General features: G+C 46.5%; 1 protein-coding gene across 1 annotated transcript; it reads left to right on the forward strand.

The window, feature by feature from the left end:
- Nucleotides 1-2,483: 2,483 nt before the first annotated feature.
- On the forward strand, nucleotides 2,484-12,467 carry SELE (selectin E). Its single transcript, XM_040451623.1, has 13 exons — nucleotides 2,484-2,564; nucleotides 2,879-2,962; nucleotides 3,553-3,939; nucleotides 4,286-4,393; nucleotides 4,807-4,992; nucleotides 5,943-6,128; nucleotides 6,782-6,970; nucleotides 7,326-7,514; nucleotides 7,725-7,901; nucleotides 8,400-8,510; nucleotides 9,493-9,514; nucleotides 9,620-9,692; nucleotides 10,587-12,467. The coding sequence occupies exons 2-12, from the start codon at nucleotides 2,905-2,907 to the stop codon at nucleotides 9,675-9,677; spliced, it is 1,671 nt and encodes a 556-aa protein (XP_040307557.1). The 5' UTR covers nucleotides 2,484-2,564; nucleotides 2,879-2,904; the 3' UTR covers nucleotides 9,678-9,692; nucleotides 10,587-12,467.
- The last annotated feature ends 6,110 nt before the right edge of the window (nucleotides 12,468-18,577 follow it).

Raw genomic sequence — 18,577 nt, forward strand, 5'->3', positions numbered from 1 at the left:
AGTGGGTAAAGTCCTTGATGCCCATCAAAGGCTGGAGAGCAGAGGACAAGCAACTTCCAGCAAAAGGGATGAAGAAGCCAAGTGTGGCACCTCACAGACGACAGAGCTGTGGTGGTGCAGCCTGGGGTGTGCCCGTGTTTGCACTGCCTTCTTTCCCCTTCTCTCAGCCTCCCCAGTGTGGAGGCTGTAAAGGAGCCAGAGTTGGAACCGAGAAGTCTCTGGACAACGACAGCATCTTCAGAGCCTGGGAGACTCGATGGGGCCTAGAGGCACCTCTAATCAGCCTGTTGCTCAGAGAAATTAGGTTTATTTGTGTGTGTGTGTGGGGGGGGGATAATACCCAACAACCCTGGCTACTCAACTCTCCCCCAATTCCTTCAACTCGTCTTCCATCTCCAGCAAGTGGGCGCCCTCACGAGATCCTGACAGTCGCCGTCACCCCCCTCCTGCCTCTCACTGTGCTGAGGTCTCTCCATGAGAGGGAGGCTGGGTCTGCTCACGGCCTCTGCAGCAACCCTCTGAGCCTGAGGAGAGCCTCTTAGCCCCCAGTACTCAGGTGCCCGGTTTGCTCGCCCAACCTCAGGGGCATATTCTGGGTGGATGCAAGATAACCATAGGGGTGAGTAGGTTTGGAATATCAGACCTCTGGGGATCAATTACCTTTACTGCCAAATTTATTCCACTTTTTATGTCTCTTATCTCCCCTTCTGCTATTGGGGCTCTCTCTCCGGAAGTTCTCTCGATGTAAATTAAGCCACAGAGAGAATTTGCTTTGAAATTGGGATCTTCTGGAAAGTGGGTGTAGAGGTCAACAAGTTTTCCTATGGAAATTCAAGTGATCCCCACTTACCGTCTCCAGCATTTAAATTAGACAAGATGCGGAGCTGGGGGCATTCCGTCACCCCCAGAGAAATGTCAGTATGGAAAGCAGAATAAATGATATCATTTATGTCTCCTTCATTTGCATTTGGACACAGGATTCTTTAAACGGTGCTATACTTACTGTAAAAGTAATAGAGGGCCATTGCAAAAATTGTTGAAAATAGTCATGAAGAATATCAAACTTCCTCCCAATCTTGCCATCCAGAGATAGTCACTGTTAACATTTTGGTACAGTTTTGTTATTTTTGGCACATTCATAGCTTAAAAGTTTTAAACAAAATTTGAGTCAATTAAATACGAGTACATATAGCTTTCATCTTCTTTTTTTTTTTTTTTTTTCACTGAAGAAATCATGAATAAATGTTTTCCAGACATGGACATCGAAATCTGTTTCCCATCATCTTTTTTTTTTTTAATTTTTTTTCCCAACGTTTATATATTTTTGGGACAGAGAGAGACAGAGCATGAACGGGGGAGGGGCAGAGAGAGAGGGAGACACAGAATCGGAAACAGGCTCCAGGCTCTGAGCCATCAGCCCAGAGCCTGACGCGGGGCTCGAACTCCCAGACCGCGAGATCATGACCTGGCTGAAGTCGGATGCTTAACCGACTGCGCCACCCAGGCGCCCCCATTCATCTTATTTTTAAGAAACAAAATATGTCAAACATTTATTTCTAGTAATCTAGCTATACTAGCTAATTTATTACTCCTAATAAATTTCTAATTTTATTATTATTTCTAATTTATTATTTCTATAAATTCTAATTATTTCTATAAATTTCTAATTCTAATATTATTTCTAGTAATTTAGCTACAACTATGCACAGAATTAGGTTAACAGATACCTTGTGACAGGTACCTCCGTGAGACAGGTACCTTAAAATGAGTTGAATTGGTAGGTGAGAGAGAGAGAGAGAAAAAACATTGGTGGCCCACTACTGACAGCCACACGTGAGAAAATTAAGAATAGTGGTCCACAGATCATAAAACTAAGTCTGAGTTTGCCTGCGTTTGTGAAATCCTGGTTACTACCACAATTACACGAGAGATGCTGCTGATAGCAAAGTTTTTAAACTTTTTAAAGACATCAGTTTATGTTATTAGAATTAATTCCTCCCCATTTGTGCCATATTAATAGGATTCACATAAAATAAAAAAGCATGAGGGGCATCTGGGTGGCTCAGTCGGTTATGCCTCCGAGTTGGCTCAGGTCATGATCTCACAGTTCATGGGTTCGAGCCCCGCGTCGGGCTTTGTGCTGACAGCTCAGAGCCCGGAGCCCGCTTCGGATTCTGTGTCTCCCTCTCTCTCTGGCCCTCCCCCGCTCATGCTTCCTCTCCCTCTCTCAAAAATAAATACACGTTAAAAAAAAAATGTTTTAAAAATGGTATGAACAGAGGCGAATTAGCTCGGAGGCCCAGGGTTTCTGACATCACTGTAATTTTTTGGCGTTATGGACATTCCCGGGAAACTTTTTGGATGCTACTGGGGAATTCCTGTCTCCTGGGTTTGGATACATCCTCCTATTACTCACAGGAAGCCAGCGCCCCTATAAAGGGGCTGCCGCAGGAGCAGTGCTCTGCTGTTCTTGGCTGACTTCACCCAGAACTGCCAAGTGGCACAAGACAGAAGCAGCCAGCGACACGAGGAGTCAGACGCAGACGCCACCGCCTCACAAAACAGTAAGTGCAGCGTAAGGCCATGAAACAAGATTATCCATATGAACAGATAGGCAGAGAGCCTTTGGATAAACGGCCTGGGCAGGTTCTTGTTGTATTCAGACTTCGTTAAAATCTGGCTTTTCTCTTGCACCTAAACGATGAAAATCTTAACTTGCGTAGGCGTTCATTCCCATCGACTCCTTTGAAACAAAGATGGGAGTGCTGTTATCTTTTACCTAAAATCTGCTGCTGCTGAAAACATCATTGTAGAATGAGCTCAGTGACTGGCTACCTAAAATTTCTTTCTGTAATGAATGTTGTACTTTTTCGCCCAGCAAGGCATTTCAAGACTCATCTTTTGATGACAAGAACCCTGGAAGTCATGACTGCTTCACGACTTCTCCCTGCTCTCACTCTTGGTAAGTCAATGTCATTCGTTAGACCAAGGTTTCTCATCCTTGACATTATTGGCAGTTTGGACAGGACAATTTCTCCCCGTGGCGGGGGGGGGGGGGGGGCTGTGCATTGTAGGGTGTTTTGCAGCATCCCGGTCTCTCCGCCCAGGGTGTTCTGCCCCGGGCTAAGGGCAATTTACTTTACCCCTTAGTGCCTCCCAATGTGTCAAGTGCTGATCATAAATGGCCTGCTTCCCAGAGGCATTGTGAGGCTCCAGCAGCATGGAGAGGACCTCGGACAGTGCTTAGTGGCGCATATTCAGTACTCAAGAAAGCTCAGTTATTCTGATTATAATTCTACTGTAGTGGATATACTGGTAGAGGGTGGTGGGCAAGTGCAGGGAGAGCATCAAGCGGGGGGCTCAGTCCCCAAAGATATGCACAGTGAATGGCAGTTTCTCCATCTCTCCCCTTTCTTACTTTGGAAAAGAGGAAAAAAACTTGAGTCATCCCCAAGGCTACCGCATGATGAAAATAAGAGTGCAAAGCCCAGTTAAAAGAGTCAAACCACAGCAGGACTAAACGTTCCATGCCTTTCACGCTTTCCTCTTTAGTGCTTCTCCTGCTTAAAGGGAGCAGAGCCTGGTCTTACAACGCCTCCACAGAAATCATGACTTTCGACGAAGCTAGTGCGTATTGCCAGCAACGGTACACGCATCTGGTCGCGATTCAAAACCAGGAAGAGATTCAGTACCTGAACTCCATCTTGAGCTACTCGCCAACTTACTACTGGATCGGAATCAGAAAGGTCAACAATACGTGGACCTGGATAGGGACCCAGAAGCCTCTGACCGAAGAAGCCAAGAACTGGGCTCCTGGTGAGCCGAACAATAAGCAAAGCAATGAGGACTGTGTGGAGATCTACATCAAGAGAGACAAGGACGCGGGCAAGTGGAATGATGAGAGATGTAGCAAAAAGAAGCTTGCCTTGTGCTACACAGGTACGGGGCTCGGGGCAGCCCTGGGAGGCAGTTTCAGGGTGGGGGGCGTCTTGACAAGGTGCGGACAGTGTGCAAGAATTGGTCTCCGCTATGGTAATTTTACGTTCTAAACTACAGGGCTTTAAAACACCGTTTGGGAGATTACTTCTTTGACATTAGCAATCAAGGTCCAACCTCGTTGAGCTTAAAGCTCGGCTTTGGCATTGGGTGAAGCACTTCAGTTAAGATCTCTGGCAGTCCACGTCCCTGGCGACGTCGCCAATGATCTCTGTGGCACACATGATGCGAAGGAACACATTCTAAGCACAGTAATGATCTTCCTCCCCACGGATTGTGTTTCCTGCAGCTGCCTGTACCCCCACATCCTGCAGTGGCCACGGCGAGTGTGTGGAGACTGTCAACAACTACACGTGCGAGTGCTACCCCGGCTTCAAGGGACTCAGGTGCGAGCAAGGTAAGCGTCGTGTCGCCTTTGCCTTCACTTGAGTTGGTAGCGCCATCCCGCGTCCCAGCTGGCTCTGGCGTCGGGTCTGCCTGTCTTCCCTTCCCTGGGCCACGTGGTGCCCGGTGGCGGTCAAGAGCCGAGGTCGCGAAGTCAGAGTCAGACCCCACCCCCAACCAGCTTCAAAGCCCAGATTTACCACTCTGACTTAGGGCACCTGGACCAGGTAGTTAAAAACCCCCGAGTCCCAGCTGTGTCATCGCAAAAGGAGGCTAATAATGGTATCAGCTTCAATGGTGAGGCTGATTGGAATGAATGCATAGTGCCTGGCACATAGGAAGCGTAAACAGTAGTTACACCTTCCAGGGTTTTCTCACTTCATGCAAGATGACAGAGAGCAGCACTGATGTGGTTTCTCCTTTCAGCGGTGACCTGTCAAGCGCAGGAAGCCCCCGAGCATGGAAGCCTGGTTTGCACCCACCCTCTGGGGACCTTCAGCTACAATTCTTTTTGCTCTGTCAGCTGCGAAAAGGGCTACCTCCCAAGCAGCACAGAGGCCACGCGGTGCATGTCCACGGGAGAATGGAGTGCCCCCGCTCCTGCCTGCAATGGTAAATCTCTCTCCCAATGCCCAGAACATTCTCAAACTCACCCTTCATTGCCTTGTTTTCTTTCGTTTTGTTTTGGATCCAACGTCACAACGTTTCCAAGACTCCAGGGAAAGTTCTTTTGGTTGTTTTTAGTAGGACTTCCCTTAGCCAATATGTATGGCCAATAGGGTGCCTGCTTGGTTTGAGAGAGGTTTATATCCCATGTTTGCAGTGGATGCTTCTCCGGCTCTGGTGACTTGTAAGCGAGTGCCCATAACAGCAGAACCCACTTGAGAAATCGTAATGACTTATCTTCTCCTGCTTAATCTCTCTCATGCAGTGGAGGTGGATTTAAGACCATGGTAGTCAAGCAGCCCCCATATCTATTTTTCTCTTCAGTCTTTTTAATCTTTTAAGAGAGACAGAGAGAGAGGGAGGGAGAGGATCTCAAGAAGTCTCCGTGCCCAGCACAGAGTCCAATGGAGGGCTCAATCTCAGGCCCCGGATCATGACCTGAGCTGAAATCAAGAGCCGGAGGCTTGACTAAGCCACCCAGGCGCCCCTCTCTCTCAGTCTTATCTTTCTAGGCCAGAGACGGAAGCTTTTGGCTTCCAGGTCCCGCTGGGCTGACATAAATGAATGTCCTGTGTATGTCAGGACATAACAGGACATAAATCATGATCTAGAATCTGGGTTTTTTTCTTCGTTTTCGCCTTACATAACATAGATCAGGGACATCGTAAAGTAGACCAGAAACCACTCAGCATAGTCAGAGTATAAATCAATCAGAGAAGATGAAAGTATTAATAAAAAAGCATAAAAGTTTTACTGTGTGCGCGCATGTCCCCAAGACTTATCTTAGGACTTTGGGATCTGCCGTTTGAAGGCTGCTTCCTCGCCCTGTTATAAACTCCAATTCAATAGGCAGCGAACATATCTGTAAATTTCATGGTGCTCTTTCAAATCCCCAGTGGTCGAGTGCGATGCTCTGACAAATCCTGCCAACGGAGTCATGGACTGTTCCCAAAGCTCTGGAAACTTCCCATGGAACACGACTTGTGCCTTTGAGTGTGAAGCAGGATTTGAACTAATGGGATCCCAGCGCCTGCAGTGTACCTCATCCGGGAAATGGGACGACGAGAAGCCAACGTGTAAAGGTAGAGTCGCTCCACATCAAGATTGACCATAAACATTCTTTTTCTCAACCTGTACTTGAAATTGCCCATAACTGGCAGGGATGAGAATGTGTCGAGGATGGCGTCATACGTAGAGGCACACTTAGTACCCGGATAAGCACTAAAACTTAATTCACTGTAAAGCAAGAGCAACAATGTGGAAAGCAAGCAGTTTTCGCTGTCGGGTACTGGTATTCTTGTAGCCAGATACAGCACAGAATGATTTCCAGTGGCACGAAGCCACAAGACCCGAATCAAGCTGCAAAGCAGACACATTTCATGCGCTACCTTCTTACCTTCTTTGCATTTTGGCATCATCTGTAAGCATCCAGGACCCATCAGTTGCTTTCTGACTACATAACCTTTTCGTCCTGACGGTAACTCCTTCGAGTGTCAGAGCAGTGCTCAGGAACCACTGGTTCCGTGAAAGGCCTCCCTTTACTGAATGCCATTGTCCGTGAAGGGACTGGCGTTCGGAGAAAACACAGGCATCTTCCCAGTTGTCCAGGGAGTCATGAAGAGCCTTGAGACCTCTGAGTGTTGCTTCGTCTATGATGAACCGGGTTCATTCATCAAATGCCAAGGGCCCTCCAGTTCCTCCGCAATGTTTTCTGACCATGATTTTGGTGTCTCAGCTTTTCAGTGCAAAGCCTTGTCCCGCCCTGAGAGAGGCTACGTGAGTTGTCTTCCTGCTGCTTCTGGAAGTTTCCAAAAGGGGTCCAGCTGTGAGTTCTTCTGCGAACAGGGATTTGTCTTGAAGGGATCCAAAAAGCTCCAGTGTGGCCCTACAGGCGAATGGGACAGTGAGGAGCCCACGTGTGAAGGTACAGTTTTTGTCTTTATTTTATTTTATTTATTTTTTTTTCAACGTTTATTTATTTTTGGGACAGAGAGAGACAGAGCATGAACGGGGGAGGGGCAGAGAGAGAGGGAGACACAGAATCGGAAACAGGCTCCAGGCTCTGAGCCATCAGCCCAGAGCCCGACGCGGGGCTCGAACTCACGGTCCGCGAGATCGTGACCTGGTTGAAGTCAGACGCTTAACCGACTGCGCCACCCAGGCGCCCCATGTCTTTATTTTAACACAAAAACCATGGGAGGGCTGGAGACGCGACTACGTGTGAAACCTGCCGCTGCCCGATACAAATTTCTAATAATGTGCTCGCTCGTGTGTTCCAGCTGTGAAGTGTGATGCCGTCCGGCAGCCCCAGCGTGGCTCTGTGACATGTACCCATTCCCCCGCTGGAGAGTTCACCTACAAGTCCTCCTGCGCCTTCAGCTGTGAAGAAGGCTTCAAACTGCGTGGGTCAGCTCAAGTCGAGTGCACATCTCAGGGCCAGTGGACGCAGGAAGTCCCCTCCTGCCAAGGTAGGACTGAATTTAGACCTTAAGGGGCCTAGGTCAAAAACTTCAGATGTATCTGAACCTCGATTGCCCCACGGACTTTGATCCTAACTTGCTACCAGCTGAAAACTAAGTAGTGTGTCTAAGTTACGCCTGCTGATGGCTTTTCAATCAGGGTTAGACATTTTCCAGTAGATCTTTATTAACCGCCGCGCGTGTGCCTGTCGTTTGCAGCCGTACGATGTTCGGGACTGGCAGCATTGGGAAAAATGAACGTGAGCTGTGACGGGGAGCCCGCGTTTGGCGCTGTGTGTGCGTTTGCGTGTCCTGAGGGGTGGACCCTCAACGGCTCCGCAGCTCTGACGTGCGATGCCACGGGACACTGGTCCGGGACGCCGCCTACCTGCGAAGGTGAAGCATTGATTGGTGGTGGTTGCCTGGGGGGACTAGACGGAAGAAGGGGAAAGCGAGGAACCATTCATTACGTTCAGGCCGGGGGGGTTGCCAAGGTGAAAAAGCTGGTGACCATTTCATTTTATGGGCATAGAGGGAGAACCGAGGAGGTGACACGTGGGCGGAATAGGTAGAACTGCGACGAGGGCGAAAAGGGGATCCAGAGGTAAAAGTAGGGGGGAAAGGAGAGGAAGGGAGGGAGAAGAGAGCGCGTGCGCAGTAGGGACCCAGGCGCAGTGGGTTCTGTTCTTCAAGCCTGGCAGGTGAGGGCGCTCCTGGCCGTGGCCGCAGACAGGCCCGCGCAGGTGGCTTGGGTCGATCTCAGAGGGCTGTAGTGCCCTGTCTCTCCCTCATGCATTGAAGTAGACGGCTTATCCATGTGCCAAGAAAAGGGCACAGAAAGACTTTACGTTCGGTTCCTTCTCGTGAAAGTTCTTCCCTCCTCTGTCTCCCTAGCTCCCACTGAGTCCAGCATTCCCTTGGCTGTTGGACTCACCGCCGCTGGGACCTCCCTCATGACGGTAGCATCATTTGTCCTCTGGCTTCTGAAACGCCTGCGGAAGAGAGGTAAGGGAGCTTGGGAACATACTCCAAAAATGTTTTTAAAATGTATTTTTTTTTTCCTCATTGGTGAGTCATGTTCTCTCTCGCACGTTTCTAACATTTTCTTTAATGTTTATTTATTTATTTTGAGAGAAAGAGAGCACAAGCAGGGGAGGGGGGCAGAGAGAGAGGGGAGAGGGAGAGAGAATCCCGAGCATGGAGCCTGATGTAGGGCTCGAACTCGCAAACTGTGAGGTCATGACCCGAGCTGAAATCAAGAGTCAGACATTTAACCCATCGAGCCACGCCGGTGTCCCCTCTCTTGCACATCTCGGCAGTAATTAGACTCTAGTTACGAAACACTAATAAACTGCAGTATAATTGAGCAGCGGTCCTAGGGAAAGAGTTTACAGTACAGCTTGAAGTGGGAGGGGTTTCAGGAAATAAAAATGTTAGTTGTGTTCACAGCAGACAACTCCAGGGGGTGCCATTCACATGGAATTCTGTGGTTCCCCTCGGAGTGGGTGCAGTGAGCCTGTCATGATGGGTGCTCCCAGGAAGTGGCTAAAACGGCTCCAAAACATTTATTTGGAATACAGACTTCAATGGGGGAAATCTCCTAGGGAATACGCCAACGCACGTAGCCACACTCACGGCTTGTTTGGCTCTACAGAATATTTGACATTTTTAAAAATTAAGTTCTGACATTTATAAAATAGGAACCTTCACGTAAAATCTAGATTTGGGACTTCTCATGAAAAACGGGCAGATGAACTTGGCAAGCTGAGCGGGTAGCTATTGGCCAGCATTAGAAAGCTGCTGGGCCCCTAGGATGAGTGTGCATTTCACGCCCGCTGTCCCCAAGCTGTGTTTGCACTCTGATTGTTACAGGGGCCCTGAAGGCGTTGGGTTTGCAGTCCCTGGAGGATAGAGTCATATTGTTTCTGAATTTAATACGGCCCTGAGAGTCTTTTAGTCCAACTTAATGGTTTTCTTTTTCTTGCAGCAAAGAAATTTGTTCCTGCCAGGTAAGTTGCATTCTTGTCCAAAGCATGCCTTTGAACATTCTACATATTTTTCCCTGTTCATGTCGGAAAACGGTGCTTTACTTAGTGTTTTTACGTACTCCACAGCAGCTGCCAAAGCCTCCAATCAGATGGATCCTACCAGATGCCTTCTGAGTCCCCTTAAGTCTAAAGGAATCAGGTAAGACTTGAAAACCACATATGATTTTGAGAGAGCATATCCTCCAAATCTGCCAGTTTCTGGGGGGAAAATCACCACCTTCACGGTGTTGGATGGAAAACTGTTTCATTTCTTTGTAGAAGGACAGGAACAAGGATCTGGGCTTTATTGAGTCATTTCACTTGTGAAAGTTATTAATAAAAATGATGACAGCTAACCTTTATGTGGCACTTAGTATCTTCCAGAAACTGTTCTGAGTTGGGAATTCTAGGAGATAGAGACTTGTTGCTGTATTTCCTGTTATACAGATGAAGAACACGAGAGACAGACAAGTTAAATAACTTGCCTAAAATCTCAAAGCTAGTGAGTGACATAGCCAGAATTCAAACCTAGGCAGCCTGGTTCTAGAATCTGTGCTCTGCTTTGTGAGAATTGTGAAGGGTCAGGTCCCCCTCACCCCCGCCCCCCCGCCCGAATAGATTTTGTTAATTAATAGTCTTTATTTTTTAAGGCAGTTTTAGGTTTACAAAAAAAATTAGCAGAAACTGGACTCCCAACATACTCCCTCACCCTCCAATTTCCTTTGCTATCAACATCCTGTATTAGTGTGGCATTTTGTTACAATTGATGGGCCAATATTGATACGTTATTATTAGCTAAAGTTCACCCTTTATATTAGTGTTCTCTCTTGGCTTTGTATATTTTACAGGTTTTGACAAGTGTGTAATGACTTATATCCGCCATTAGAGTATCACGTAGAATAGTTTCGCTGCCCTAACTGAATAGGGCTTTGAGGTTCATAGGTGGACTCCCCCGTGATAGTGAACACGGTGGTCCGTGGTAGACGGTGAATTTTGTTGTTGCTATGGATACAGAATATTAAGCATCCTGATGGCATGCTCTCTCTGTTCGCAGGAACACAGTTTCCTCCAGGGAACTAGAGCAATACCCTGACGATGGCAAGGACAGGGAGCACTCCTCTGGTCTCTGGCCCTCCTCACCTCCCACACCTGCTGCCTTTAAGCTGGGAGCGAGGCACCCATGAGGACTTCACCCATCCAAACTCCAGTGAGCAAGGCCAGTCTGCCATCAGCGAGTCAGCCTTCTCTTCGCTGTTCTCTGTGTCTGGAAAGTACTGGCTGATGGAGGGAAAGCATATTCTCTTCCAGGCAAATGTGAAGGGACCCAGGCTCCACAATCTCAAGAATTCCTGTTCTATCTCTCCGCCCCGCTCACTGTGAGATCTCAGTGGAGAACCACAGGATTTTGTGGCCTTGCTTCTTTCTTTTGGCCCTCACGGTGTCTCTGCTGATTACACGGTTGCTGTCATGGGGCTGAAATATTGTCAAGAGTTTAGGGGAAACCGCTTGGCCAAAGATACTCTATCACCAACGTGAAAAAAAAATGACAAGTTTGTAATGCCCCCAGGCGCGTGCACGGGGAAATCCTACTTAATGCTCTGTGCGAGGATGACTGAAACACAGTCTTAATCACTTTTCTCCCTGTGGGATTCACTGCTTTTTAAAGTGCCGTAAGAGATTGTGCTCTCTTTATTTGCATTGACGACAGAACAATCTTCCCTAATTCTTAATTCAGTGTATGTGTTATAGAGACTCTAAAATATGTACACATTAGGACTGCAACAGGGTAGAAGTGACTTATCCTAGATCTTTGTTCAGTCACAGTGTCTAATGTTCCATCTGTAGTAAATTTATTTCAAAAAAGGGCAAGTACTGTTTATAATGTTAACCAGGGTGAAGTTCTAAATTTTTTGTTCCCGTTGCTTTTCAAAACATTAGTATCAGCACAGTAGAATCTGAATGGCACGCACTCATACACTGTCAGCTCTTTTTCCAGAGGTAGGTGGTTTTCCATGATGAAAAGCTTCCACGGGGCCAAATGTTCTGATTTGCTAAAAGCAGAAATGCAGACAGACGAAGGTACAACTCTTTGAATGTCGCTGTTGACAAAAACATGTAGTCATACGGATGTGCTTTAGCATTTCTCCAAAGACGTTTGTCAGGGGTGACGTGTCCACATATAATTCTCATATATTACATTAGATTTTAAATCCATGATAGGGACTCACCTTGTAAAAGATTTGTCTGGTGGGTTTTTTGAAAAGTGGAGACTTTTAATATTTATTCCCTAATTGTGTTATTCTGTTTGTTAGAGTGTTCGTGAAGAGAGGAAAGTCAGTATGAATGAGCATATGTATTTATTTATCAGGGAATTTAAAATTCCTCAGGGATCCCCACTGATCGTTGGCAGTGAGAAATTCTTGGCCAGTCTATTGCCCAAGCTTCTCGCTCCGTCTTGCAAGTTACGTGAGAATCAAAACTCTCCCACACGTACATTCACTTAGCATGTGTTGAAAATCAAAGTTTCTGACAAATGCGGGCTGCGTGTTGGTAAAGGCAAAGCCCTAAGTAACCAGAGAGGTATGCTAAGTGTCAGAACGGTAGAGAATTTTAAGGGGCAAAAGAACTCTGGAAAATAAGGGAGAGAGAAATAAACAACTACTGCCAGCAGACTACCTATAGAATGAATTATTATTTTCTCTGAAATTGTTCGAATGCTGTAAATATTTATACTGTGATGTAAATAGCCGTGTGAAATGCAAATATGGTCCGTGTTTTAAACGGTTTTTTAAAACGGGTTTTAAAAAGCATTTTAAATTATGATTCAAAATATTTTACAGTTTTTTAAAGTATGTATTTATTTAAGCTTATGCCATACCTATTTTGTATGTGACGTGGCCAGCGCAAAGTTTGATAATAAACGTGTTTATGTTTAGTGCTGTGTGTAGGTTCTTTCTTAAAAATTCAATTTTATTTGGATAAAATTCGCATGCCGTAACATTCACCCTTTTTTCAGTGGATGGTCCGGTAGTTTTGGTACATTCATAAGAGGGTACAAACATCCCTGCAAAAGAGTTGTGGCTATAATCCAGGAGATTTTGTTCTTCTCCCTAATCTCCCAATGGTACCAAATCCTATCAACACTTCTTTTAATAACCCGTAACCAGCCGTGTTCTATTCCCACGGACAGCCTGGGAACAGACCCTTGTCACCATCCCTGGATTACATGATAAAATCCCCATGAACTCGTTGGTCTCCAGTCTCTGAATCGGCTGCTGGGAGGGACTGTGGACCCAAGTCACTGACACAGCCCACAAGTCATACAAAATCTAGTCTTTTCCTGTCTCCCAGCCTCACTTTACACCATGCCTCTTTAGACATTGCATTCCATCCAGGATGGAGAGCTGTGTCTGCCCACTTTGGTGCCTTTGAACACACTGGGTTGTTTCACCTGGAGTTACCTACCCCCATCAAGGACAACCTACCACCCCCCACCCCAAGCCACACACTCCATTCTTTGCCTGCTGTCCTACTCGGGTTTCAGGTTCTCTGCTCAAATGTCCCTTCGTGACAATTGGCTCCTTAGAGTAGCTCACCTCTTCGATGATCTCGCAGCCCATATTTTTCTGCCTTCCTTTAATTACAATTAAATAATCTGTGTAATTGTTTCATACTTGTCTTTTCTACTAGATTCTAGGTTCCTTAAGGGTAGGAACACATTACCTTGTTCATTGCTGTGTTCCTAGAATGTAGCAGATTTCCGACACACGGTAGATACTCAGCAAATATGTTTTGAACGAATGAATCAATCGGTGGATGAACAAATACAGATTTGGGCTCATGATAAGGAGCAGGACCCCTTTTCTCAAAGGGAATGAGTTGTCTCAGAAGGCAAGGTTTAAAACCCTGTTAGGGAGACAGGATATGTTTGGCAACAGGACGGAACAGAATGAAGAACAGAAGAAGAAATAGAGGAACTCGTTAATGGCCTGAAGGTTCAGTGAGGTAGGATGAAGAAGTGTCGCAGTGAGATACTCGAGCACCAGATTTACAAGAATAGGTGGCCACGATTAAAGAGTGGGATGCTGGAGTACGTGATTGTAGAGGTGACACCGTTTTGGGTGATGTCAAAGTTGAGGCTGTGTCCAGGGAAGAGGGTAGTTGAAGCTGAGTGGGGGAGGATGTTATTGGAGATCTAGGCCCCCAGTCGTGGGGTCACTGGTTGTTGTGTGAGACTGTGCATTCCTTCTACCCACGATAAACTCATGTTGGAAACTGCAGTGAACACAGCCTGGGTCGGTTGCAGGCATCTGTGATGGGGGTGTAGGCACAAGGGAAGGGCACTTCCTTTTATGGACCTAGGGCTTCTGCTTTCAATGGCACTCAGTGAGCCTTCCTTCAGCCATCTCATGGTGGGCAAATAGTCCCCCAGCATTGGTTTCAATCTCTCCAGGGTTTTGTGATGGCTTATAATGCTCGCCCACTCACTCTAGTTCTGCCCTTTGGGGAGCACAGAATAACTGAAAGACTACTATTCTCCACCCCCTCCCCCGGCCACCCTTCAAGTGACTGCTAACATGTCCTGTGACCTTGCCTACCCCAAATCTCTTCAGATTGAAGGTGCACCATTTTTAAAATTGTTATTGAGGTGAAGTTTATAAAACATAAAAGCAACCATTTTAAAGCGTACAATCTAGAGTGATACCTAGTGCGTTCCTAAAGTTGTGCAGTCACCACCTCTATCTTGTTAAAGATACTCTCATCAAAAGGAAATCTTGTACCCATTAAGCAGTCGGTCCCCATTACCCCCTCCCCTCCCCGCCCCTGGCAACCGCCAGTTTGCTTTCTGCCTCTATTGATTTACCTATTCTAGATATTTCATATGAATGAGATCACACAATATCTGGCCTTTTGTATCTGGCATCTTTCACTAAGCATAATGCATTCAAGGTACATCCTCATCATAACCTGTATCTGTACTTTGTTCCATTTTGTGACTGAATTACATCCCACAGTATAGATGAATACGCGCTCAATTTAAGCCAAACTTCTCATTGTATTCTCAAGAAAAATGTTTTCAACAAACACAAAATCCATTCATAGGACTCAGAGGCATCCATTTGAAAAATGCTTTGATAAACGCCAAAACCACAGCACGGAGGCACTCAGTGAGAGGAACTTGGTGAGGGGCATGGTGATGTGGTCGGAGTTCTCTAGAAATCTAACTTGATATAAGGTCAGAATTTAAATGTACAGGAGAATGAATAAACTGCATTTTTTTACCTGACCATTTCACTAAATAACTCTCCCTACACTTCAGAAACCAACATTGGATGGACCCGAGGTTTCTTCTCTCCATCAAGGGCCCAGAATTCTGGTACACCATGTAGACATAGTTCAAATCTGGAGCCTAAAGGTAGTCGTGTCTGGGTGCCAGATGACCCACACTGGCTTTCTGAAGAAAACCCTGGATTGCTATATGGTTTTCAAAGAAGAACAAAAATGTCCAACAAACCGTAGAACAACAAAGATATCCAACGAAAGAGTAAGACTGGAAAAAAAAGAAAGGAGATAGAAAGTCTTTTCTTCGTAAAAGAAAAAGACACTTGTAGCTTATGACCCAAAAGGGGTTCGTTTATCCATTTATTTACCCATTGGCTCAATTGACATTTATTGAATGCTGGGCCTTCTGCTTCTGAAAATGTAGAGGAATTGATATTCTGAAAACTCTGCTGCTCTGATCTTTTGCATTTCCAGGTGGATTATAATAACCTGTTTAAATGAATAGCTGAGCTTCCAAAAAAGAATGGAACCCCAGAGGACAAAAATGATTAGGAAGCAGGCACCTGACCAATGTAAGAGCTTGTGAGCCAATGCGAGAACTTTAGATTTTACCCTGAGTAGGCTGGAAAACCGCCGGAGGGGTTTGAGCAGAACAGTGGTCTGACTTGTATTCTCTCGTGCTGGGTATCTTCTTTCCCTCGGCTACCCTCCCTCGCCATCCATGCATTCTCAGGCCTCCCTGCCCTATGTCCCAGGAGGCTGGTTCCTGCAGACTGCATCACTGGTGGGCTGGTGCCTGATTGGTTTGACTAATAAGAGGCCCTACAGGAGATCAAAGAGAAAGAGGAGAGAGTGGTCAGCGTATGTCTTACTCAGCCTTTCCCTGCTTGGGTATTCTCTCTAGAAGCAGTTGCATCTCTCTTGCACTACAGCTCCTGATGGGCAGCCTTTCCTGGAGGGTTGCAATTCTCATTGGGTTCTGATAACACTGTCTCCTCCCTTGAATCTTCAGTCCCAGGGATACAGCCGCTTCCTGCTACTTCCAGTCCCTGGATGCCTCATTTTCTCTTGTTTATTTCCTTAGTCTTGCCCAGCCTACGTAAGTGGTCTCTCTACTAAAGGCTCTTCAGCAGGTGAAGGCTTCACTCACCAGGGGCGAATTCTGTTTCTGGCTGGGACCCTGAATGATATGCATTTTAACCTGATCACTTAAATTGTTCTGTTGAAAACAGACCATAAGAGGAAAAGGGTAGAAACATGGAGTCTTGATGTGGGGGGCTTTTGCAATAATATAGATGAGAGATGATGGTGGTCTCAATGAATCATAGAATGGAAGCGATTGAATATTTTGATGGTAAAGCCAATAAGATTTGCTAACATATCGGATATGATTGGTCAGAAGAAGAGGGAGAGCTCAGTTAACTCCAAAGCCTTTGGCCAAAGTAACCGGAAGAATGGATTTATAACTTGGAGAGATGGCAAGAGGCTTGGGAAGAGGAATTCAGAAGTTCGGTTTGACACATGTAAAATTTGACAGGCTTTTTCAACAACTAAAAGGAGATATCCAGTGGGCATTGGGCTGGGAACAGTCCTGGCTGGAAATACAAATTTGGGACTCGTCACCATTTAGATGGCTCTTCAAAGTTAAGAGGCTGGCTTGGATCACCACATCAGTGAAGGGAGAAAAGAAGAAACCAGCAGTGAGCTGGAGCACTGCTAAGGCGTGGAAAATGGAGAGATGAGGGCACATCAACAAACGAAACAGAGAAGGCACAGTCCGTGAAGCAGGAGGAAAACCAGGGGCCGACTGGTGAAATAAGATGAGAACAGAGGGTCGGTTGTGCTGGCTTTAGTGAAGGGGAGGACCTTGGTGGGAGCAGTCTCAGGGAAGCGCTGTGATTGAAGATCTGATTGGGCAAGGGTCAAGGGAGAATTGAAGAAGACTTAGAAACACAAGTCTAGACGTTCCTTCGGGCATAACAGTAGGCATATTGGCACTTCACAAGGCGCCTTGGCTCCAGGTTTGTCCCCACTTCAGCTTGTCTTCCAAGATGATGTGCAGCCTAATAATCAAGAGCATGAGCATCAGAACCAACCGGCCTGGGGTCCAAACCCCGGCCGTGTCTCTTAACTAGCTTTGGGACTAAGCCCAACTTTCTTTATAATTTTATTTATTTTTTATTTTTTTTTTCAACGTTTATTTTTGGGACAGAGAAAGACAGAGCATGAACGGGGGAGGGGCAGAGAGAGAGAGGGAGACACAGAATCGGAAACAGGCTCCAGGCTCCGAGCCATCAGCCCAGAGCCCGACGCGGGGCTCGAACTCACGGACCGCGAGATCGTGACCTGGCTGAAGTCGGACGCTTAACCGACTGCGCCACCCAGGCGCCCCTAAGCCCAACTTTCTTAAGCTCTCTGAGACTCTTTTAAAATGGGGGCGACAACAGTGCCTGCTGGTGAATCGTAGTACTTAACCTTCCTAAAGGTTAAATAAGGTGATACATATGGAGGGTTGAGCTCTATGGCTATTGCCGTTGTTACTGATGTCTTTCAAAAAATACAAATCTGGGGGCGCCTGGGTGGCTCAGTCGGTTAAGCGGCCGACTTCGGCTCAGGTCATGATCTCGCGGTCCGTGAGTTCGAGCCCCGCGTCAGGCTCTGTGCTGACAGCTCAGAGCCTGGAGCCTGTTTCAGATTCTGTGTCTCCCTCTCTCTGACCCTCCCCGTTCATGCTTTGTCTCACTCTGTCTCAAAAATAAATAAACGTTAAAAAACAATTAAAAAAAAAACAAACAAATCTGATTATGTCATAACTCTTACTTTCCATTGCCCTCCATAATATAGGTCCTAATTTCATATGATGTCTAGTTCCTTCACATGTGACACAAAAGAAACACAAAAGTACTCTAGGGCCCCAAACTCCTTAGGGTAAAAAGGTGGAGCTGCTTTGCTCTCTTTAGAGCTTAACTTTAGGAGGTGCCATTAACGAGGACTTCCACTAGGGGGCGAGCAAGGAAAGAGGGAGAAGGAACTAGACGTCAACCTGTCAGGTGAGCAGAAGTTTAACAGACATCGTAAAAGGGAAGAAAAAATAGGAAAAAAACAGAGAGGGAGGCAAACCATAAGAGACTCTTAAGTACAGAGAACAAACCGAGGGTTGCTGGAAGGGAGGTGGATGGGGGATGGGCTAAATGGGTGATGGGCATTAAGGATGAGCACTGGGTGTCACATGTTAGAGCTGAATCACTGGGTTCTTCTACTCCTGAAGCCAAGACTACACTGTATGCTAACTAACTTGAATTTGAACTTGAACAAATTTGGTCCGAGATGCTGTTTTAATTGCGTGATGTTTTCAATTATCTGGGGCCCTTTACCATGGACGGCCAAGAGTTAAGTGCAGTGTTTATTCAAAAAGAGAAGAGAGAGAGAGATGGGGGTGGGGAGGAGAGGAAGAGGAGGAGGAGGAGGGAAGGAGGGAGGGAAGAAAGGAAGAAAAAAAAGGAAGGATGGAAGCAGGGAAAAAGGGAAAGAAGGAAAGGAAAGGAAGGAAGGAAGGAAGGGAGGGAGAGGGGATGGAAGAAAAAATGGTAGGAGGGAAGGAGAAGAGAATCTATCGACAACGGTCAGCAGCTCTACTTTTCTCAGGGTAGTGAGAGAGGCCAGACTAGGAAAGGGGTGGGGAAAGAGGAGTGAGAAGAGATGGGGGAAGGTAAGGGGAAGGGGAGGAGGAGGATGTGAGACTGAGTCAGGGAAACGAAAGAA

Source organism: Herpailurus yagouaroundi, unplaced genomic scaffold (assembly GCF_014898765.1).
Source record: "Herpailurus yagouaroundi ecotype Mexico unplaced genomic scaffold, PumYag 205, whole genome shotgun sequence".
NCBI lineage: Eukaryota > Metazoa > Chordata > Mammalia > Carnivora > Felidae > Herpailurus > Herpailurus yagouaroundi.

What these genes read in the sequence shown, in the direction of transcription:
- SELE (XM_040451623.1), top strand. Translation starts at nt 2,905, where the DNA reads ATGACAAGAACCCTGGAAGTCATGACTGCTTCACGACTTCTCCCTGCT. An exon ending in GCTTGCCTTGTGCTACACAG is followed by an intron (nt 3,940 to 4,285) that starts GTACGGGGCTCG and finishes TGTTTCCTGCAG; the next exon opens with CTGCCTGTACCCCCACATCC. An exon ending in GAAACGCCTGCGGAAGAGAG is followed by an intron (nt 8,511 to 9,492) that starts GTAAGGGAGCTT and finishes TTTTTCTTGCAG; the next exon opens with CAAAGAAATTTGTTCCTGCC.